Genomic DNA, 24,334 nt, shown 5'->3' with positions numbered 1-24,334 from the left:
TTGAATTTATGTTCTGGATATATATATATATATATATATATATATATATATATATATATATATATATATATATATATATATATATATATATATAATTTTTATTTATTTTATTTATTATTAATTTATTTATTTTTTAAACTGTACAAAACAGATTCAGCGTCGATCATAAGTAACGCAGTAATATCGCGTGATTATACACTAGAATTTAGGTACTATTCAGAAAGCTTGAGGCTCAAAACTGCCGTATAGTAGGCGCGCATGCGCACAAACCAACAATTCTTCTGCAGGCTTGTGTGTATATTGCCATCTCTCGCGCTGGAGTGTGGTTTTGTTGTTTTGTTTGTATTTTATTGAATGCTTAGGAAACAACCACCATTCTCATAACAATACAGCAACAAACAATGTTCCTTAACAAGTCTTTTAGTCTAGACTGACTGCCAAGCCCTTTGGATAATAGAGCAAGCAAGGGTGTATGGATTACAGTTCAATTGCCTTCACACTATTCTAAAATTAGATTTGTTGTAAAATATATATGTTCAATAATCACATGCGAAATGAAAAACAATTAAATTTCAATTTCAATTAAAAACATCTGTCAAACAATAGTAAAGAGCCTGTCATTGTAATGAAATAATCAACCGCTCGGAAGTATACAGCGGTTTGCCCAGCACTACTACTACCATTTTTAACAAGAAGCTGTTAGCAGTTTTGTTGTTGTTGTTGCTTTCAACGTGGATAGGCTGATTTATTAATTAAATTTAATGTATTAGACTTCCAATAAAAAAAAGGGTTGTAAAGAAAAAATTTAATTTTATTTTAAACATGTTTTGACCATAGTTTGTTGCATGTGCACAGTTGTGACCAGCAGGCGTCACCAGCACGTTTTGTTTTAAAAAGCTTTGAAACCTTGTTTTTAAAAAGATTGATTTGTTCCTTCACTATTTTGCAAACTAGAACACACGCGAATACAACAAAAGACCACAATTGCATTATTTGACAAAAAAGTAATTATTATTTACAAAATATATATGTTTTTAGATCGCTGATGACAAATTTATTAACCACTTTGTTCGCAAACAGCATATTTTACATGGATACCGTTAATTAAATTTGATCAGTTCTCATCCACATAAATAGACCTATCTAATATTAGATGGAACCTATGATACAGTACACTAAGTAAACTTATTCAAAAAAGGAAAAAAGGAACACAAACCCTAGAAGGCAATAATGTTTATTTATTCATTTATTGTTATTTGCAATTATTTTCGTAGAATACCATCAAAGACTAAGAGACTGTACACTTTTAATGTTTTTGATATGCATTAAAAAGCTCTTTAAAAAGTCAAATATTGCTTTTAGTGTTTTAGTTTTATTCTAATTTTATGGTAGACATAAGTCTCATTCTCTTTTGTTGTTGTGGACTGTATATGTTTATTAATAATATAAACTGTTATAATAATTGATCTGTAATTCCTACTAAAACATTTTTTGTTGTGTGATAAGGAAATGTTGGGTCTGTTTAAGAAAAGCTGACGTCACCGCCTGCGCAACTCATTGCTGCACCACACTGAAATATCGCGAACGAGCAAAGAAAAACCAAATGAAAGATGAGCTAGCTGAGAGGGATATATAGCGATATAAGAGCGAGCGGAAAGAGTTTTGCAGGATATACTTTTACCCATAACATGATGGAAATAAGTTGTACAAGAAAACGCTCGAAGAATTTGTGAAATGAACCGAAGTCTCATCTGAGGTCTTGGGGTATGGCATGATTTTGTACACGTGCATATAGATTTTTTTAAGTATGCATGATAGCAGTCTTGTTTTAGTGAGAAGTGAAGGGTTTCCTAAGGCATCTAACCGCTTCACGACTGAAGTTGTCCGAGCAAACACAACTTTTGTCAGCTCAGTAAGCAAGCAAACATTTTGTTCTTCAGGAGTAAAAACTCAGACGGTCAGGGGTTTGTAGTTGTTTTTCATTTATTTCTTATACTGCATATGCCAGCTTTCAAATGCTATAAATGTTAATGCATGAGATTCATTCAATTATTGTGCATACCTTACCTCCAGCATCCAAATCAAACGCCAAAATTTCTATTAGAGTGAAGTTTGGCTTCAACATGTAGACCGATTTAGACCATATACTATATAAATAAATTATAATAAAACGCAAACAGATTAGATCAGAATATAATAAATTAGAATACAATAGAATAGATTATAGTTGATAAGGCAGGTTTGAATTTATTTTTATTTTTTTTTTACAAACAGTTGTGTAGGATGCTTCGGGTCTGGTGTAGGTATATTTGCGCAATGTGGTGGTCAACCAAGGTAGTTAAGTGCCCAGGAACAATGTTCTTTGTGTGTTTGAAAAGTTTGAAAATATGCCTAATTGACTTAAATTGACTAGCCCTGTGATTTGGTCAGTGTTGTGGATTTATTATTATTATTATTTTTAATAAGAAAAGTACTGCTTTTTTAAGATAGTTTTCAGTATATTCAGATTGTTAGATTTAGTAATTAAGAGATGCCTCATGACTGTTGAAACATGACTAGCTGTTGAGAGAGCAATCATGTTCTCCTTTTAAGAAAATCCTAACAGAAAACTACCTTGTCTACAAGCTGAAAAACTTGGCGGCTCTCTCAAGGACTCAACCAGGCCTATATTAGTAAGGAACTAACAATAAAAAACAAACAGGCCTCTAAAAGCAGTAATTGAAGACCATGTTGTTTTACCCAGAATATTTTCAAATTTTGTTTTGTAAATTTTGAATTCTGTGTATAATCCCTTATTTATTTACATACCGACAGTTCTACATTAATTGTAAGTAATTATGAACTAATGAGTATAGCAGTTATGTTTTTGTCAACACTATGCTATTATTATTCACTGTTGGTTGAAGTTTGGAATAATCTAGGATTTTTCATATTTTTTTAAAGATGTCTTGAATGCTCACCAAGGCTGCAATTATTTAATCAATAAGGTAATACAGTGACAGCAATATTGCATGATATTGATCATGTGGCACTGAAGAAAAGCTGAAAATTCAGCTTTGCAATGACAAAAATACATTTAAGTACATTTTCAAATATAATAATTTCCTTTATTTAAATAATTGCAACCTTGGTGAGCATAAGAAAGGATTTTTCAAAAATATAAAAAAAAATCTTTACGATTCAAAACTTTAGACCTTTTATATACTATATTTTACATTTACATTTAGTAATTTAGCAGACACTTTCATCCAAAGTAACTTACAAATGAGGACAATGGAAGCCATCAAAATCCACAGGCCTTTTTTGCTTTAGATAATTGTACAATGAATACAGAATACAAAATTATTATAGAAGCTAGTGTTAGTTTTTCTTAAGAAAAAAAGCAGTTAGAAAACAAATAGAGTGCAAGTTTAACATGGGCAAGTATATAACTTAAACAATCAAAGTAACCATACTAAGCATATCAGGAGCTGGCATGCAATTATAAATGTATCTTAGTTATATACACATGCAGTTATACCTATAAGCATAAGGCACTGGCTGCTGCTGCTAAAAAAAAACTAGGTGACTGATTCTTTTTCCTGTCTTTCTTCCCTGAGCCATGAGCAAAAGCTGAAATTTTGAATGAGGTGGGTGGCCTCAGGGGCCTCTGTCTCTCACTCTTTCGCTTTATTCGTGCCACGTGACCATCTGCGAGGCCATTGAGTTCATATGGAGTGCTGCATTGAGCACAGGCTTGGTTTGCCCGCCCACTTTTTTTTTTTACTCTCTCTTTTTCTCCCGCAGCGTGGCGGCTTTGGGAGGGGCCGTGTTCAGAGACAAGCTGCAGTGGCAGCACCAGACAGTGAAGCTGACACACATGAGACTTCCCTGGTGTGTGTGGGTTTGAGTGAGACAGATAGAAAGGCATTAGAGAAGGTAGTTGTGCCTGAGAGTTGTAGGTCTGTGTGCATCTTTGCATTTGCTTGGAATTATTGTGAGTAAATGGTTCTTCAGTGTGTATTTTTGTGTGTACATGTCATTTTCTCATTACAGCACTTCTCATAGATTATGTGATTACATGTCAGCTTTTGTCTTTCTTTCTTTGGCTTCCAGCCGTTACATTTATTTTTTTGTAAGTGCATGCATGTGTATTTTGAGTCAGAGGATTACCTGCATCTCCTAGTTGCTGATCTTTGAAGCAGGGGGAGGGGAAATTCACATGAAGTTGTTGTTTCAGACCGCTCTGAGGCAAGACAACGCTGTTCTTTCTCACTGCATTCCAAGCAGCCAGAGGCTGCATAGCTGTGGGGTGCATCAAGGGCAGCAGGTTTTAATAGTCAGACCTCAAAAACTCCAGTTTAAGCGATTCCCCAATTTGTTTGTTCTACGACTGCATTCTATCTGTTGTGCCTTTTGAAATAATGTGCCAAATATATATGCTAAATTTGTCAAAGAATACATTTTTTTGTGTATGCATTAAATTGTGTACACATTTTCCAAATGACTCTTGTCCGTGCTTACACACTCTTTTTCTTGTGTAAATGAATGATGTTTAAACTTTTTGATTTATATATATATAAACAAATACATTAATTAAAAAGCTTGTGAACAGAGTTAAGCAGTTAACTTTTATATATATATATACACACACAATTGTTTAATATCAACAAAAGCCATTTTTATTAACGATTTAATTAAACATTTTACTTGTTTCATTACTGAATGAATCAGCGTTTTTGAAGAAATCCCCAAATTAATGACAAATACATTTAACAGTCACAGGCAACATAGTGGCAAAATGATGCACTGGACACATGTTATTTGTAATGGGTTTTGAAATTTGATTGCTACGATATCTAAATGACAAACTTTCATTCCTGTATTCTTGTGATATAAATGTTTGTATAAAAACTGTAGTTGAAAAGACCCAAGTTTACCCAAGCACGCTTACTTGACACTGGTAAATCATTGTCATCATTGAATTGCATGCCTGTTTCAATCAAGATTGCAACATTTTGACCATTATCCATGCAGCTCTACTGAACTAATATTTAAAATGACCTGTATACAGGTGAACACTGTGAATTTCATCAATTTATGTTAAGAACCCATAAGCCTGCATAGTTTAGTTTCATGACAGAACTTGGAATTTGCTTAGCATAGATCATTGAATCCAGTTAGACCAGTAGCATAAAAAAATTATCAAAGAGTTTCGATGCATGATATCACTGCGCCTGCTGCTATTGCCAGACCCAGAGATCGGCTGAATAAATTCTAAATTGGTAAAACTCAACCTATTAACTCATTGGAGAATGAGCCTATTTCCAAAAAAAGTGAAGTCTTTCTTTAAGGTTTAAAATAAATATAAGTCAGATATGTTTTCTTCTGTTTCTTGTCCCGTCCAGACTACCTGTCCTGCTGAATGTCTAGGCTGGAGAAATCCAACAGTTCCCACCTTCTGGTCTTGGTCCGAGTCAAAAGGACAAGAGGCTGTTCTCTCTAGCCACAATGAGTGATGTTGTCATTGTGAAGGAGGGATGGCTACATAAGAGAGGTAAAAATTCTTTAAAGCACCAGTTTCAGATGTAATACTTGTAAATAAGCAAAAAATTGCTTTGTTACATATGTTAGTTAAGATAAGATGTGTTGAACCAAGTCCCATTTTCTAAAAGCATAGCTTTTCTACTCACAGTCCAAACTACAATATGAATTATGCACTAAATCCAAGAGAAATGGCACAATCTGCATATTTATTAACTTTCAAGACAAACATGTGATCTTCACAGCTGACATTTTGCTCCCCTTATTTGAATTGAGTTGAGCATTTTGACTGCTCTCGGCTCTTTATACACTCCAGTGACAGTTGCACAATTTATCTGGCAAGTGTGAGGCTCAACTTCCATTGGAATTAACTGAAAAAGCCCTCTCTTCTCCATCTCACTCAGCATCAGTGTAAACACTACACCAGCGACAATGCAAAGGGCTGCATGTGTCTATTACTTTTTTCAAATGCAGCCATTCTCTTTATTTTTCTTTTTTAGAAAGTAGTAGTAGTAGTACTTCTTTTCTTATTTATTCTGTATTTTCAACATTGGCCAACATGTAATCATATCACATTCTTCTTAAGTAAATTTTCCTGCTGTACGTGTCAGTGAGAGGATATTACAGGGTTGTACTCTTTAAAGCATGGAAATTTTGAGCGCATGTCTGTCCTTGCGAACCACAGAGTATCAGAGTCATTGGGCCAAAGAGGCAGGTACAACAGTGTGCAAAGGAAAAAGCCTGAGGGTGTGGAGAGCAGAAAACAGCAAATGGGCTGTATATCAAGAACTCAGGGTGTTTGCTATTCTCATTTTCCCAGGGTCCATGAGTCTTCCACTGATGGACACTGTAGGGCTGTGTGCTTCTGTAGGGAAGGTCATTCCAGTTCAGCTATGCAGACAGACACCACCCGTAATGGCACTCTAGATCCAGATGAAAAGCAGCTCTGCCTATGCCTGGATTTATGCTGCTTAGCATGGCAGCAGGCTTGTTTTGCCCACAAGGGATTTAGGGAGGTTTTTTTTTTCTATGTGTGGCCCTGGGGGCATGCAGGACACTGTATTGATTTTTTTTTTTTGTTCATCTGGTAATGTTTAACATTTCTTTGTTTCTTAAAAATAATTATAATTGGGATATGTTTGTTTTCTAAGATGCTCATTGCTCACCTGTTTATAATTCCCTTTGCTAACAAGAAGCGTTGCTCTGCTTATCTGTCTATAAACTTGATGATGCCCTTAAAAAGAAGAAAATCCTTGAGTGAAAACTGTCTGTGCTTAATCTCGAAGACAACCATTTTCACAGACACTTATATACACACATAGTTGAGCAGGTGCTTTTGTTTTCCATTCCAGAGAATTGCTTCCATAATGTCACTATTGAACATCGAATTTTCTCAAAGGAAGCTTATTGAAACAAAATGATAACTAATACATTGACATTACAGTAATAAATAATGCCCCTTATTTTTCTTTTTTTATATATTATTTTTTTGGACAGTTATGTTATGATCCTACTGTGTGCATGTTTAAGTCTTTATATCAGTGCAGATATGAGTCAGCAATAGCAGTAGCTCATTTTTAAACTGCTTGTGTGGCCACACTATCTTTTGTGTTGCTTCCTGTTTTCAAGAATCTGACTCTTAGTTACCAGAAGTCCCACTAATGTGGCGACATTAAAATAAAAAAATTACAATGAAAGAAAATCCAACCATGAAACCACAAACACCAGCAGCAGTAATGGCTTCATACTGTTGTTTTTTGAGTACACTTGTTCAGGCTTGTGAAGCTGACAACCACTCTCACCTGAATGATAATGTGAACTTATGCATAAAAAAAAATCTAGTTGAGTTTGTGTGACTCTTATCTTGAGTGAGCTATTCAGAACTAAACAGTTTCCTGTTTGTTTTGATGACTGTTGATAAAGCTGATTAAATAAAAGCTGTTTATCTTGAAAGTTTTCAACCTTCTCTTTTTGTTAAGGGTTCAGGGATGCCCCTTTTACTATTCACCTTAAAGTACTGCAGGGTACTTCCCCAACAAGAAGAAAAAGTGTCATGGTGTGGACTTGTCGTGGTGTGGACTTGCAGTTTATGTGGTTTAAAAAAGAACAGCCACTGACATGTGTACTGTAAATTTTGTAGTTTAACAGAATTCGGCTGTAGATACAGCCTGCTTCTACATATTACACTACATCTTATTTCCTGATTGCAAACCTTATTGCATATGCAGTTCAGTTGGAAAGTAATTATTTGCTAATCATATTGTTCTGTTTCTGTTAGTACCTTCTACACTTGGTAATAAAGTAAGAGGTAAAATAATTCACAGGGCTCAGGCGAAATTTTACTGGTTTGATCCCCCACTTTCTGTTATTAACGTTAAGATTTTAATTTAAAATAAATACATGTCAATAAATAAATGTAAAATGGAAAGTCTTATAATTTTCATATTTTTTTACAATGTGCTGTTATTAGTCAGCATTTCTTTTAAGTTTTTTTTAAAAATCATTTTAAACACCTTCTGTCTTAAACAGCCTTGTGGTATAAGATTTTTAAAAGAAAACAAATTACATTTAGTTGGTTATTTGTAAAACTGCCTGATAATTATAAGGAAATGTATAATGTTACATCACTCTAATCATAAACTTCCTAAACTATTTATATTTATCATATACACTGTCATTCAAAAGTTTAGCATCAGTAAGACTTTTGCTTTTATTCAACAAGATTTAATTTAGCAAAAGTTACAAAGACATTTTGTAGTGTTATTAAAACAAATACATTATTCCAAACTGTCTAAATTAAGCAGTTTTCACCAGTTTTTACTGATCATCAAATCAGCATAGAATGATTGTTGAATGATTGAATGATTGTAATTAAAAAGATTTTAAAAAAATTAAGTGGTGCAGTGTGTTTATAATATCATAAAATATCTTATTTAAAAAACATTTTGTGATATATAAGACTTATGCTTCCAGTTTAAATGTGTCTTTATAATAATAACATAATAGTGACATATGTATTTAATGATCCATGTTAGCATACCATATATTTAATAAATATTTAATACATCAATGTTTCCGTGTAATGTTTCAATATGGTTTGTTATACTAATCTATTTATTTCCAGGAGAATACATAAAAACATGGAGACCAAGATATTTCTTACTCAAGAGTGATGGAACATTTATTGGGTACAAAGAGCGGCCACAAGATGTTGACCAGCTGGAAACTCCACTCAATAACTTCTCAGTGGCCCGTAGGTAGTCGTTTGGTTTGATCAGTTTGCAGAGGAATGCACACACACACCCATACACACCAACAAATACTATACATTTTCAGTAACACTTTAAGGGTACATAAATTACAATGAATCGATGCATTAATTCATGCATGAATTATGCCTTACTTCATGCAGTAATATCTCATGAATTATCAGGAACTAACATGAGTTCAAAGTCTTTAATGACTTCATAGATGAACTACACAGTGATTAAGACATTAACTAAGATGGGTACATCATAATAATTTAGGATTTATTACTCAATGTTTTCTTTGGTCGCAACTCTTTACTATTTACTTTTGGATAAATCTATGCTTATGTACATAAGTTGTCATGAATTTGTGCATAACAAAATTGCATTATTTTGTGCGGGTAAAACTACTTGAATTGCTAAATGAATTTACACAAATCCACATTATCTCATACATGCTTACAGGCTGGAAGAGTCCAGTGTGAAAACCAGTGTTTTTTAAATAAGCATGATCATGAGCATTTGATTTTCCTGCAGCAAAATCTGTAGCTTCCTAAAGTGGCAACATTCAAATTTGGTCAGCACAGGCTTTGCTGCTAACAGTTGGTCCTTCTCTGCTCGAGATGGAGATGGAGCCCCGATGAAGCCTTGGATTTGCTTCTTTCCCCACAGTTGAATGAATTCTGAAGATTTGCATTAGAGCATGAACAAAATTGATTCCTTTTGTAATTAGGTTGCACTTCAGTCACAGCATGTCAGAGAAAACGCCTTTTGTGTCCCACGGAAAACAAAGTAAATATCGAAAGTAGATAGAAAGTGGTTAAATGTTTGCATTAATGTTATTTTATGGTTTCAAATGCCTTGTTTAAAATTATGAAGTTGTATTAATGCTTAGTTAATGATGAGTACTGTATTTAAATGTCAACAGTATTTACAAGCTGTGCTGTGATTGGCCAATGTTTGGGTCTTGTCACTGCTTTAGTTGAGGGGATACACACATCAAGAAACCATGAGAAGCTAATGCTTAGTTCGATTTTGAAGTCAAAAGAATTCAAATACTGTGTTGTGATTGCCTAAGTTGGGGTCTGTCCATGCAGACTACTATGAAGAATATATGAACATGCTTGATAAATCAAATCATAATTACTTAAAAACAGTTCTCGCATAACATTTTCAGCCTGTATGCACACATGAATTTATGTATATTCCTTTAATAATTAAAGTAGTCCTACCTGCACAAAATAATGCTTTTTATGCACAAATTAAAGGTAATTTATGTAGATATACAAAGTGGACAGCAAAGACTTTTTATTCTTTTTTTCTTATGTTTTTTTTGTGAAGAAAGAACATCATGATAATCACATAATAAATCATGATACCCATCTTAATTAATGTTCTACATAATGTGTAGTTCATGAAGTCATGAATGAAAGACTTCAAACTCATGTTAGTTCCTGACAATTCATGAGATTCATTATAGTACATTACTGCACAAAGTAAGGCATAATTCATGTATGTATTTATGAATTCATAGTAATTCACTTACCCTTACCGTAAAGTGTTATCCTTTTTTCTGCGTTTGTCCCTTTTTGCATCCTTTCCTAACCTCACCTAAGAACCCCAAAATAATAAAAATACACTCTTTTTCTCTCTCTTGTATTCTCTCAGAATGTCAGCTGATGAAGACAGAGCGACCGAAGGCAAATACTTTTGTTATTCGGTGCCTGCAGTGGACTACTGTTATTGAACGCACTTTTCATGTTGAGACCCCAGAGGAAAGGTTGGTATGTTTTATTCAGAAGCAGACAGTATGAAGTACAGTGTCTACTGTTTAGCTAAGTTTCCCTACACTTGTTTTCGGTAGGGAGGAGTGGACAAAGGCCATCCAGGCTGTGGCAGATAGTTTACAGAAGCAGGAGGAAGAGAGAATGGACTCTTCACCTGACCCTATGGACTTGGAGATGTACTTGTACAAACCTCGACTCAAAGTGGTAGAGTTTCTTGTCCTTTCTATTATTTCTATGTAAATTTAAAGATAAAGTGTAGTTTTTAAAATATTTTTTAAGGTGAAATGAACCTCTCATTTTCTTCCTTACAGTTTGTTTTAAAATATGCGATATTTTAAATATCAAATCTAAGACTTTTCTTTATGCTCTTGTGTAGACAATGCATGACTTTGAATACATAAAACTCTTGGGGAAAGGCACTTTTGGAAAGGTCATATTGGTGAAGGAGAAAGCCACGGGAAAATACTATGCCATGAAAATTCTTAAAAGGAGGTGATAGTAGCAAAAGTAGGTCTCTTTTTTTCTTTTTTTTTACAGTAAATTTAACTATTAGTTTGTTTACTTGCATGTACAATGTATTTCAAGTTCTGTATATATCAGTTATGTCATGACGACAGACTGGTGGTCTTGTTTGGAACCCAGATTCGTAAGAGAAAACGACAAAGAAATTTGCCTAGTGGTATTTCCATACCTAAGCTCCTCCCAAACATAAAAGGGTGACAGGTACTTCACTTGGTACGCTCGTGTCCACAAAGAAGCTAGAAGAAGAAGCTGTGTGTGTGGCGTTACGACACAACCAGCAGTGTACCTGTTTGATCAGTAAATGTTTCACAAAAGAGCATTTATAGAACACGCCCTCTTGAGTGTGGATGTTACCCAACTTCCTACGACTCCCTCCGAGGACTTGTTTGAGTTCATGTTCTTATTGCGAGGCCATGCACCTGTCAGTCCTGTGATAATGCGGCCCTAGCATTTAATTCTATCCTCAGTAGAGATGCACTTTCTGCTGCCACCCGTCCCTGGTCTGCCGGCTGCTGAACTGTTGAGAGCTTCTTTGCCAGATGCATCTCTAAGAGCCTCTTGCCCCGCCCGCAGTGACTGTCCCCTGCCGCTCACCGGTGATTCATCTGGGCAGTTTTATGGTGTTCTTAACTTTTAATTCTGTTAATTCGGCCCTCACTGTTGGATGACTGTTGGCTCACAACCACGTTCCAGTGCAGTTCTTTTCTTCCCGGAGGTGCGTGATACCTGATAAAGTTATGGACAGCCCCTTTCTCTGTCAAAAGCTGTTCATCTCCCTCCTCCATCCTCACCACCTGTGTCCACAATACGCTGCCACCTGGAAGAATCATCCACGTCTCTTTTCCAGACCCTGTAGGACTATGACAGCTCTCACTGCTAAAGCCTACAGTACGGCTGATCAGATGGTGATCCTTCAAGTACATCAAGCCAAGGCACTTAAACAGCTACACGAGGGTGACTCTGACCCAGGGTTGATGCAGAAGCTGCACACGGCAACCAACGTCACTCTCTGGGTGATGAAGACTACAGTCCTTCAGAAAGGCGATGTCTGCTTTGCAGGCCCAAGAGCGCCATCTATGGCTTAACCTAGCAGAGATGAAGGACAGCAACAAAGTCTTCTTACTGAACGCCCTATCTTCCAGACTGGGCAATTCGACGACACTGTCGATGACTTTGCCTAGCAGTTCTCAGCATTACAATGTCATACGAAGGAGATCTAGCACATCTTGCAGCATAATCCTCCAGCTGCTACCTGCCTGTCACAGAGAGTTGTTTAAACTAACAGATTAAGTAAATCTGTCCCATCAGTGGCACCAGTAGATCTCGGCCTGATCTCTGATCTTCTGGTTCTTCCGCTCCTTTCTCCATCCCAATTCTGGATTATTGAGCCACAAGAGGAGTTTCTACTTTAGATGTTTTAGTCTGGCTGTGTTTCTCCAGCATCTAAAGTAATAATGAAAGCAATAACCAAAATGTAAATGTAACAAAAATGAAAACAAAAACAATGGTTGTCTAAAATATGTATACACTTTAATTTTCCCTATTGTTAGAGCATTTCCACTGATTTAAAAGATTTCTGTTGTGGTAGAACTAGTTGATTTTTATATTACGTATTTTGGGGTTTTATGCGGTCTTTTCAGAGAAAAACTACTTTTAAGTATTATTTAAGTATTATTAACTATTTACAGCAATTTAAAACTGTTAAAAGGATTCTATTTAAATGTTGTTATTTTGTTTTAAGGGATGACCAAAATATAATTTGTGGTAAACAAACCCTTTGGTTAAATTAAAAAAGGGCATCAAATTACTACTAAAACCAGTAGATGGCAGTAGAGGAACACACGTAGGCTTATTAGTCATTTATTTGTACTTATTACTTTATATTTTTAAATTATAAAATCACTGTTATACAATTTGTAATCAGGGAACCAAATTTTGTAAAACTTTATAATAACTTTGTCATTAGTATAAAAAAAAGTTTAGTTAAATTACACATAAATCTTGTATAATCACTGAAATAGTTTCAGTTTCATATAATACTACAGAAACATTATGGTATATTTAAGAGTAGAATATGTTAATTTTCTAGATAAAAATTACATTGTGCACATGTTGTTGTTGTTAAAAAAAAAGTAAGTTTAGTGCTTTACAATTAAAGCTCAGTGCTTTACTGTCAAATGTGCCATACCAAGAAATTAATGTGTAATATTACTAGTAACTGCACTTAATGCAAAAAATTTTCTAATTTAATTATCTTTATTTTGAATTCCCTCCACACACCACCTCCAGGATCACCAAATCTGCTTTTTGAGCCACAAACTGCAGAACTGCTATATCTGCACTGCAAATGTGGTACAATTACAATTGCTATGCAAGTACTTAAAGTCAGTTGCTAAAATTTTAAAAGTATAGTACATAAGAACCATACCAAAATGATGACTGACCGAAATACAAATAATGAAATGTACTTACACAGCAAAAGATGCAAGATGTGGTTAAATGGCACAGTTTTATTTAGCTGTGAATGGCACACAAACAAAAGGGAATTAAAGATAAAAGAATCACTGAGTGTGAGTCAAATATTGGGTATAGGGTGATTCACACTAGAGTTTAGGTTCACATTTGATCACACCAGCTTGTGACTTTATCCTTCAGTTTAACAGAAAAGGCTTAAGCCTGGTTCTAGACTAAATTTAAATCTGAGCTGTTTCAACTGAAAGAAACTTTCACTGATTGATCTTAAAACATGTTAGTGCCTTTGTATTATAGAGATCTTCTGCAATATATTTTGAACATAATATATTCTAAACCTGACAATTCAGAGAGGCAGAATGATACCAACAGGTATGCAAATACCACTAGCCAAATTTCCTCTGCATTTTATTTTAATCAGAGCAAATCTGGGCTCCAAACAAAACCCCCAAGCTGTTGTCATGACATAACATCTCTGTTCTCTCCGTCATAGAACAAGGGTTATATACGTAACCAAGATGTTCTAACAAATTCTTTTCATTACTTTATTTACAGGATGAGGTAGCACACACACTTACTGAAAACCGGGTCCTCCAGAACTCCAAACACCCTTTCTTAACAGTAAGCTGATAATATCAAAGTAGAGAGACTGTTAAGAGTAAAATAAAATTTTTGAATTATCATTTATCACACATTAGAATGTGTAATTTTTATGGAACATTGCAGGTTCACTTTTGTGACAGGACTTTGGGTTGTTTATTATTGAGTAATAATTGAATAATAATTAATAATCAAGCAGGAGCAGATTTAGAAAATATTTATTGGGTGACATAAGGACTATGAGGGGTGGCATCCATGCATAGTTTTTGTCCATTTGTGGCCTGGCATTTATATCCATGAATATTCTAAACATTTACATTACCACAAAATAACCATTTATACTGGTAATAATTTCAAATAATTAACAAAATATCAATATCCAGGGCACCAAGACACTATCAATTAAACATGCTGTATCAATAGATTCCAGATGGGATAAGATTTCTCAGATGATTTTTCTCAATATTTCTTATGCCACCCCAGTAGAGTCAAATTAGTTTCCACTGAAAATCAATATTAAAATTAGAGAGTCAATCGCGAATGTTACCACCTCTAATGTCAACTCTTTGTTTCAGGCTTTGAAGTATTCTTTCCAGACTCATGACCGCTTATGTTTTGTTATGGAGTATGCAAATGGTGGAGAGGTGAGATCTTGTAAAGGTGAAATTTAGTAATGATTGTTTATTAAAATTAAAAATAGTAATTACTTTTTATTTTGTTTAATTTGTATGCGGTCAAATGCATTATTTAAATAATGTGTGCATTACATATAATATATTTTAACCCAGAAGTTACTTACTGTTTATCATCTAGGTTATTTATGGGATTTATTTGTTCTTACATCCATAGCTTTTCTTTCATTTATCGCGAGATCGTGTTTTCTCGGAAGAGAGAGCACAGTTTTATGGAGCAGAGATCGTCTCAGCCCTGCATTACCTTCACTCTGAGAAAAATGTTGTTTATAGAGATTTAAAGGTGAGATCAGTGAAAAAATTTATTTAGTGTAATGCTACTTGTTATATCATTATGAGAGCAATGTATCACATAACAATTAAACTATTCTGTGGAAGTTGGAGAACTTGATGCTGGATAAAGATGGCCACATAAAGATCACTGATTTTGGCCTGTGCAAGGAGGGAATTACGGAGGGAACAACAATGAAGACGTTCTGTGGTACACCAGAGTATCTGGCTCCAGAGGTAAGAAAACATTAAGTGATAGATATGTGAAATGAGTTCCATACATTAATATTTTGTATATAAACTCTATAATAATGTCTGCATGAACATAGAGAATAGATTTAAAAAATGCAAATAACACCATAATCTGCTTACCCCCAAGCCATCCTAGGTGTATATGAACATAGAGTTTTAAAAAAATGTATCATGTCTCTTCCTGTTACGGAAGCGGACAGCGACAATAAGGTGAGTTGAATAAAAGATGTTTTATTTTGACACGGCATAGTAAAAGGCTGATGCGTAGCAAGACTAGGAGACAATTTAAGTGTTTGTAGAGTAATTTCACTTTGACTGATTTAAGCTTGACTTTGTTTTGTACTGTGACTTGATTAGCTGTTGATGAAGTACAGGTGATCACAATTCTGGTGATTGTGAGCCTTGTGGTTGGCTGGTGGGAGAGCCAGGCTCAATCATAACAGTGCCCCCCCTTGGGGGAAGTAGGCCCATGAATGGAGACGTGAGTTCCCCTTCTGCTGTGAAAGGACTGCTCCTACTCCTGTGGTTGAGGTGTCCACTTCAACAACAAAAGGCAAGTCAGGATCAGGATGGTCCAGGAGTGGAGCACTGGTGAAATCTCTCTTTAGAGTGGCAAAGGCTTCTGTGGCTTCCAGGGTTCAGGACAGAGACTCGGGCTTGTGAGGGGGCTGGTGATTGTACTGTAGTTCTAAATGAAGCGGTGATAAAAGTTGAAAATCTGACAAATCTTTGGCTGAGTTGGGTCCTGGTCAGAAAGTGATGGCTTTGACCTTCCCTTGTCCATCTGCACGCCCCTGTTATCAATGTAGCCTTGAAATGGCACAGAGGATTAATGGAAAGTACATTTCTCTGCCATACTCAGAGCATTTTCAAGACCTCCGCAACATGGTGACAATGTTCAGCCTCACTCTGGGAGTATATCAGTATATAAACTTATGGAGAAACTCATGCATCAAGTCTTGAAATATTGAAGGAGCATTTACTAATCCATAGGGCACGACAAGATACTCCTAGTGGCCGGTTGGGGTCACAAAAGCTGTCTTCCATTTATCCCCTTTGTGAATCCTGATGAGATTATATGCGCTGTGGAGGTCCAGCTTAGTGAAGATTTTTGCTCCTTTTAATTGGAGGGCTGCAGGAACGAGGGGAAGTGGGTAACGGAATTTGACTGTGATGTTATTCAAAGACCTGTAATCTATACAGCCACAAAGAAAAAGCTGGAAGCAGCAGGGAAAGTTGTTGGTCCCTGTTCTAGCTAGTCAGAGATGTATTTTCCAGAAGTGAAAGTGGGTAAATTTTTCTGTGGGTCACTGGCTTACCCGGAGCAAGGTTGATAGCACAGTCCCATGGCTGGTAAGCGAACGGCTGTGGTGGTAAGCTAACGGCTCTCTTAGGAGCAGAACACATCACAGAAGTGAGAATAACATGGAGGATTACTGACAGACTGTTTTGGACTTTTTGATGGATGTGGAGTTGACAGAGTGGTGACAGGTCGGGGGCAATTCAAAATACAGCCTGGGGAAGCAGTTCTTACCCCACTTCAGTACTTCTCTTGTGCCCCATGTGATCGTGCTTGACCAACCACAGGCACCCTGAGACACCCTGACACTTACGGTGGAATCCTTTAGAAACAGGAGGTAGATATGTTCCACGTAACAAAGTCCTACTTGCAAACGGAAAGGTCCAGCTCGTTGTCTGATATGTCTTCTACATATGGGTTTCCCAGTTATTGAATGGATCGGGTAATTAGTCTCAGTGGTGATGATCAGTAAGTTGAGCTGGCAGCAGAGGGTCCCCGAGGAGGGCTGTGACTGTAACAGAGAAGTCAGAGGCAGTAAGCATAACACAGGTGGATGCAGTTTTTCCAGGGTAGGTTGAGTGACACTCACCAATGAATTCTTTGGACGAAAGGGGCATGATAGGCAAACATGCCCAGCTGATCCACAGTACAGACATAGACTTCGGGTTAGACTTCTCTGCTGCTCAGCTGGAGACAATTTTCCATATTCCAACATAATGGTTTCAGGGGCTGGAGAATTTTCAATGGAAGAGAAGTACTTTAGCTTTCAACATCAACATGAAAAGTGGATTGACAGTTGAATTAAATCCTCCAATCCATATGAATCGTCATAAGCAGTTGTAGGCAAAGTCTGTGCTCGTTGCTGGTGGATTGTCGACAGGTGATTCCGTTGGTGGTGATGTGGAGGCTCATGACTCCATGAGTTCCTGGAATGGGTCAACCGTGCTCATACTGTGTCCGCTGTCTTGGCCTGGTCTTCTGTTACGGAAGCAGACAGGACAGTGAGGTGAGTTGAATAACAGATGTTTTATTTTGATACAGCAGAGTACAAGACTGATGAGTTGTGGGAGTAGGAGGTAAGTAAACAGTAGGGTAATTTCACTTTGACTGGCTTGAGCTTGAGCTCTAGGAAACTAGACATGGAGATGACTAAAGCCCATACCACAGGATTTTGGAGCGAACGGGAAACACAGGAGACAACTGGAACTGGAGAAGAACACAAGAGGTAAGTTTCAAGGTAAGTATTGCAGGCTTTAACTCAGTTGAGCGTCAGCAGTATTCCACTACGTCAATGAACAAGAACGAACACTGTGGTGTCTATTTTTGTACTGTGAATTGATTAGCTGTTGATGAGGTGCAGATGGGGCTGATCAGAATTCTGGGGATTGTGAGCGTTGTGGTTGGATGGTGGGTCAGCTTGGCAGTGAGTGGCTGGTGGGAGAGCCTGGCTGATCAATTATATTTCCAAGCTTGGTAATGTTCGCTAATGGTTCTGGCATAGACAGTATTTGCATCCCCAAGAGCGTCAAGTTTCGGCTTCTTGGCTGACATCTGACCCTACATATGACATAAGCTGTGGGCATCAGTTTTTTTAGGTTATCATTTTTAAAAATTAGGAAATTATTTTGTTACAAAAACCCATTGGTGATCTCCCAGAGGTAACATGTATAGATTGAAAAGTAACGGTCCTAGCACTGAGCCTTGAGGAACTCCATATTTCACTTGTGAGCGATATACCTCCTCATTTACTGCTACAAACTGATAGCGGTCAGATAGATATGATTTAAACCATGCTAAGGTGCTTCCTCTAATGCCAACATAGTTTTCTAGTCTATCCAAGAGAATGTTGTGATCGATAGTATTGAATGCTGTGCTATGATCTAATAGCACTAATAACGAGATAAAACCACAATCCCATGATAGAAGCAGGTCATTAGTAACTCTAATGAGAGCAGTCTCAGTACTATGGTACGGTCTAAAACCTGATTGGAATTTTTTTCTAAAAAAGAGTACAGTTGTGAGGATACTACCTTTTCTAGTATCTTTGACCAAAAAGGGAGATTAGAGATTGGTCTGTAATTTACTAAGTCTTTGGGATCAAGATGTGGTTTCTTAATAAGAGGCTTAACTACAGCCAGCTTGAATGTTTTGGGAACATTCAAGCTATAATAATGACAATGATGAATTAATAATGGTCAAAATAGGATCTATGACTTCTGGAAGCAAATCTTTTAATAGTTTAGATGGAATAGGGTCTAACATACATGTTGCTGGTTTAGATGATTTAACAAGTTTGTACAAGTCGTCTCCTCCTATAATAGAGAAAGAGTGTAATTTTTCCTCAGGGGATCTATAGCTCACTAAATGATGTGAAACTGTAGCTGACGGCTGCATAGTTACAATTTTATCTCTGATGGTATCAATCTTAGAAGTAAAGAAATTCATTACTGCTATACTCTTGGGGAATGTTAGCACCTGTTGACGTTTTATTTTTCGTTAATTTAGTCACTGTAATGAATAAATACCGGGGGTTGTGTTTGTTTTCTTCTAAAAGAGATGAAAAATAATCAGATCTAGCAAATTTTCTGTATGACAGGATACTCTCCCACCAGGCAATACAAAATACTTCTAATTTTGTTTTTCTCCACCTGCACTCCATTTTCCGGGCTTCTCTAATTAGGGTGCGTGTGTTTTCATTATACCATGGAGTCGTATTAGATCTAGAGTATGATTTCTACAATGAGTAGGTCCAGATACGTGTTGTCTAACCCCAACAGAGTTCAGAATGTCTAAGAAAGCTAATCCTAATGCGTCTTTTTCATTATCAACATGGATATTACATGAATACAAATATAAAATTCATATATAAATGAAAATTGTCTTTGTCTTTGGGAATATACCACAATTTTAATCAGTTCCACATGCTATCATTTTATCTGTCATGTGATTAATCATGGATATAATAGTACAGTGAAAGCAGATGACTCTTTATGCTTTTCAATCGCTTTTGTGGTATTTTGATGCCACACAAAGGTTGATCTACACAATGGCTCTTCAAGTGGTAGTTTGGGATTTGTAAGACTTGTAATGTTTTTCTTTGTAATGTTTTTTTACAGAAGAAAATACAATAACACTATTAAAAAAATAGAACATTTATTCAAAATATAAACCAGTAACAATGCATCTAACAATGCAAATCATTTTTTATTAATTTAACACATCCTTGGGGAATAAAAGTATTGATGTATTTAAAAAAAGAAATTATAAAAATGTATTGACCCCAAAATTTAACAGTAGTCAATATTGTTAGAAAACCTTTCTATTTTGCCATTTATTGATCAGAGAATCCTAAAAAAAATACAGGTTCCAAAAAATACCCCAAACATTTTTTTCTTACCCACTTTTCAGGGGTTGTGCACCTAATGGAAATATTTAGAATGTATTTCATTTCAAGCTATGAGCTGTCATGTGAAAGGCATAAAACTGCCATTTTGTGCTTTTAAGAACATTTAAAAACATCACTGTTAAAACTTCTATTAAGCTGTAGTATAGAATTTGTGATTTTTCATGAATTTACATAAATATCTGTAAATTTAATTGTAATATGCCAGACTACACAGCAGATTTTAAATGGTTTTCAATTAAAAAAAATTACTTTCAACTTTTTTTTTATCTACTATGCAAAATTGTAACCCCACTTTTGGTTATCTGCTGCTCTTTCTCAGGTTCTTGAAGACAATGATTATGGCCGGGCAGTGGACTGGTGGGGGTTGGGTGTAGTCATGTATGAGATGATGTGTGGCCGGCTGCCCTTCTATAACCAGGACCATGAGAAACTCTTTGAATTGATCCTCATGGATGAAATCCGATTTCCTCGTACACTCGGCCCTGAGGCAAAATCTTTGCTGTCAGGACTCCTTCAGAAAGACCCAAAGCAACGGTGAGACCCCTGATCGTTTTGAAGTTACTTCTGGTGTTGTGTTTTCATGTGCATTGTTTCAAGAATTCATGATAAATAATGGATAAATTATATTACAGGTGTAGCTGTTTTTTAATCTGTTCTTGGGTTTTCTTTCTGCAGGTTAGGTGGAGGTCCAGATGATGCAAAAGAAATTATGCAGCATAAGTTTTTTGCAGGCATTGAGTGGCAAGATGTTTATGAGAAGAAGGTGAATAATACAAAAATACCATCTATTCTATGTGTTTTCTTTATTATTTATTATGTAATATATTCATACATACATACACATACATTTATTTCTGTTTGTCTACAGCTTGTACCACCCTTTAAACCCCAGGTAACCTCAGAAACAGACACTCGCTATTTTGATGTGGAGTTTACAGGGCAGACCATCACCATCACACCCCCAGGCCAAGGTAATGCCCCTGTAATTACAGTACATTTTTAAAAACTCTCACTTGTATTTGCATAATAACAAAGGCACCACCTAGTGGTAATTTACAGGCTGCTCTATTAAACAGTAAAAAGCTTTCTTTAAAAAAAAAAGAAAAGAGAATACTGTACATTTTTCATTAGAGACTCTTTATCTGTGTTGTTTTAAGCATGACTTTTTCTTTCCAGATGAAAACATGGAGTCCTTTGACAGTGATAGAAGACCCCACTTTCCTCAGTTCTCATATTCTGCAAGTGGCACAGCATAAAAACTCTTTAAAAGAATACTCAACAAAGAAATACTTACCCCATGTCATTCCAAAACTTCGACTTTGTTTCCTTTTATTTATATATATATATATATATATATATATATATATATATATATATATATATATATATATATATATATACACACACACTGTATTATATATATATATATATATATACACACTGTATTATATATATATATATATATATATATATATATATATATATATATATATACACACATATATATTATATATATATATATATATATATATATATATATATATATATATATATATATATATATATATATATACACACTGTATATATCTGACAAAACTTTAATTTAGTCATTTTTGGAGTCATTTCCACACTACTGCATAAGCTTCAGATTTTTTACGCTGGATGTATCAAAGTGTTTCAGATCAATTCAAACCAGTTGACTAAAGTAGTGGAAGTGCATGGAGTACACCAAAGATAGAACCAGGAATCAGATTCCTGTTGGATATTTGGTGTGTTGTGCTACATCCAGTGTTGAAAGCATCACTAGTTAACTTGTTTGCTTTTGTGGTAACACATTACAGTGCTTGTGTAGACATGGATCTGAACCAATATGAGGTTAAATATAGAATGACAGAATTTTGAATTTGGGGTCAACCTTTCCTCACACATACACTCAACTGAAACACCGCTATTGCTGCACTATATATAGTAACACTTTTCTACAAGAGAATACTGGATTCGCAATGTAAAGATTCTATCAGTGAAAATTATTCAGTCCAATTCTTTATTGCATATTGCTAGGTTTTTAAAACAGACTTTCTGTTATTCATTTATACATTTTTACAAATGCACTCTTAAATTTTAAGACACACTTTAGTACACCAAAAAATATTACATTACATTATATTAGTCATGGTCATTTAGCAGATGCTTTTTTCTAAAGCAACTTACAAATAAGGATGATGGAATCAATCAAAATCATCAAAAGAGAAAACTAAATAAAAATTCTGTTATTTATTCACTCACATGTTGTTCCAAACCTGTATTACTTTCTTACTCATGTTTTACTACTTAAGTTGTACTTAAAATGTGGTCTTTAAATATAATTGTAATATATCACGGTACAACCTAATACCAAAGAAGTGATGAATTACAGTTGTGTTAGAGACTGTGTGTGTGAGTGTTTTAAAAGATTGTTTTGATTCCCTTCTTTCAAAAGATTTAAAGCATATGCCAAAATACTCTCCACTCTGATTTACATGAAATTTACAGCAATGAACCGAAGGTTTCAGCAAGTGTTAATAGAGGTTAATTAGTTAAATAATTAATCAAGTCAATGCAATTTATAAGATTTATTAAATCTGTCCTTGCTATGTACTCATGTGTTTTATGACTATATCAGTTGGCAAAAAAGCTAAAGAAAATGGAAAAAGTTGTTTTCGTATAAGTTTGTTATAGGAAATAGTTATACAACATAAACTGAAATTGCCCAACAATCAATTTATTTAACTTAACATTCTTACATGGATTTATAATTTATTTTATTTTTCATGGTGCCCATATTTATTATGTAATTTTAAATGTTGTATTACATTAATTTATTTAAGAATTGTATTACAAAGAATCCGTTACTAAAGTTTTCAGACCATTCATTTTGTAAAACATGCTGCAAGCATATTTGGCTCTTATTTCGGTGTGCTCAATGTTTTATTGAAGACTGGGATAGATTATGGTTATGATTCTTTGTTCTTTAATTGACATCAACAACTTGTCAATGCTGTAAATTCAAGCTGTTTTTTCCAAACCTCTACATATTTTAAAAGCTGCATAATAATATCAATAATATGATAAGTTTCAGCATTTTGCCCCTTAGTTAAAACATTAGATAAAAAATATCAAAAATTGCTGAGAATGGATTTGGTTCATTTTTGAAAAACGAAACCCTAATATATAATTGATTGTTGGTTGTTGTATCATTATATACTTTCTTTTACATTTTATGGAAGTTTTTTTCTACTTCACCTGAAACAACATTTTTATTTGATAAACTCCATTTTCAAATTGTAAATGTTTATTTAAAAAAAAAACATAAACATATTTTCTTAGCAGAGTGATCAAGGGACAAAAATATTATACAATGTTTTGAAAAAAAAAATACTTTTTTTAAATTAAAGAACTTATGCTCTTGTTTTTGTTTGTGTCATAAAAATGTGTTTTATTATTATTATTATTATTATTATTATTATTATTATTAAAGACCCTATGCCCTCATATATATTGATGACTCACCTCTAGAAGAATACAGTATTAGTTCATCAACAATATGAATCAAAGTATAGTGATGTTTTTGAGACCTTTTTCAGTTGTTGTTTTATTTATTTTGAATGCTTACACAGATTCTGAAACAATGGTTCATTTTTTTCTAAAATTACACACAAAACCAATAAATATACACACAGCATTACACATCTATTGCTAAAGCAAACACTTTTTTTGCATAGTAACTCATTACACAAAACATCAACTGATTGCATGCTATACTATATTTTGACTTTGCTTGATAATTGTACAGTGGAGTGTACAGGTGTACAAAAATACTGTACATACTTGTACAGTGTGCATGCAAAATTTATCAACTTTACATTGAACTGAATTGACAAACTATACACTTGGCTTAGTAGAGCTTGTTTGCAGCAGAATTTGAATTAGGATTGTTTATGAACAATCAGAATTAAATGTATCTGTAACTTGAATTTCAGTATTTACATAGAATTACTACATAGGCTACATAAATGTTGAAAGTGTGGCTTTATTTCCACTGTAAAAACAATTGATTTCTTTCTTAAAACAATGAGTTTTGATTTCTAAAGTTACAGTATGTATATATATTTCCACACTGGATCTTTGGGTGTGGGTCACAAATAAATAAGTAATACATTTTAAATAATTTATAATAAATAAGTAATGTGTTTTTGCAGTCGTGGACTTTTTAGTGTGGAAGC

General features: G+C 34.8%; 1 protein-coding gene across 1 annotated transcript; it reads left to right on the top strand.

Moving 5' to 3' along the window:
* The first annotated feature begins 3,728 nt into the window (after positions 1 to 3,728).
* On the top strand, positions 3,729 to 21,408 carry LOC122325188 (RAC-alpha serine/threonine-protein kinase-like). The gene is given in 15 exon segments (XM_043220148.1): positions 3,729 to 3,918; positions 5,388 to 5,536; positions 8,648 to 8,776; positions 10,440 to 10,551; positions 10,636 to 10,762; positions 10,935 to 11,040; positions 11,043 to 11,065; positions 14,108 to 14,173; positions 14,728 to 14,796; positions 15,002 to 15,127; positions 15,223 to 15,351; positions 20,392 to 20,606; positions 20,748 to 20,835; positions 20,941 to 21,043; positions 21,249 to 21,408. Coding segments are annotated over 14 exon segments (1,419 nt in total). The 5' UTR covers positions 3,729 to 3,918; positions 5,388 to 5,490; the 3' UTR covers positions 21,329 to 21,408.
* Positions 21,409 to 24,334: the final 2,926 nt, after the last annotated feature.

Source organism: Puntigrus tetrazona, chromosome 20, assembly GCF_018831695.1.
Source record: "Puntigrus tetrazona isolate hp1 chromosome 20, ASM1883169v1, whole genome shotgun sequence".
NCBI classification, from domain to species: domain Eukaryota; kingdom Metazoa; phylum Chordata; class Actinopteri; order Cypriniformes; family Cyprinidae; genus Puntigrus; species Puntigrus tetrazona.
The sequence above is the reverse complement of the archived record's forward strand: the minus strand, read 5'-3'. Positions and strand labels throughout refer to the sequence as shown.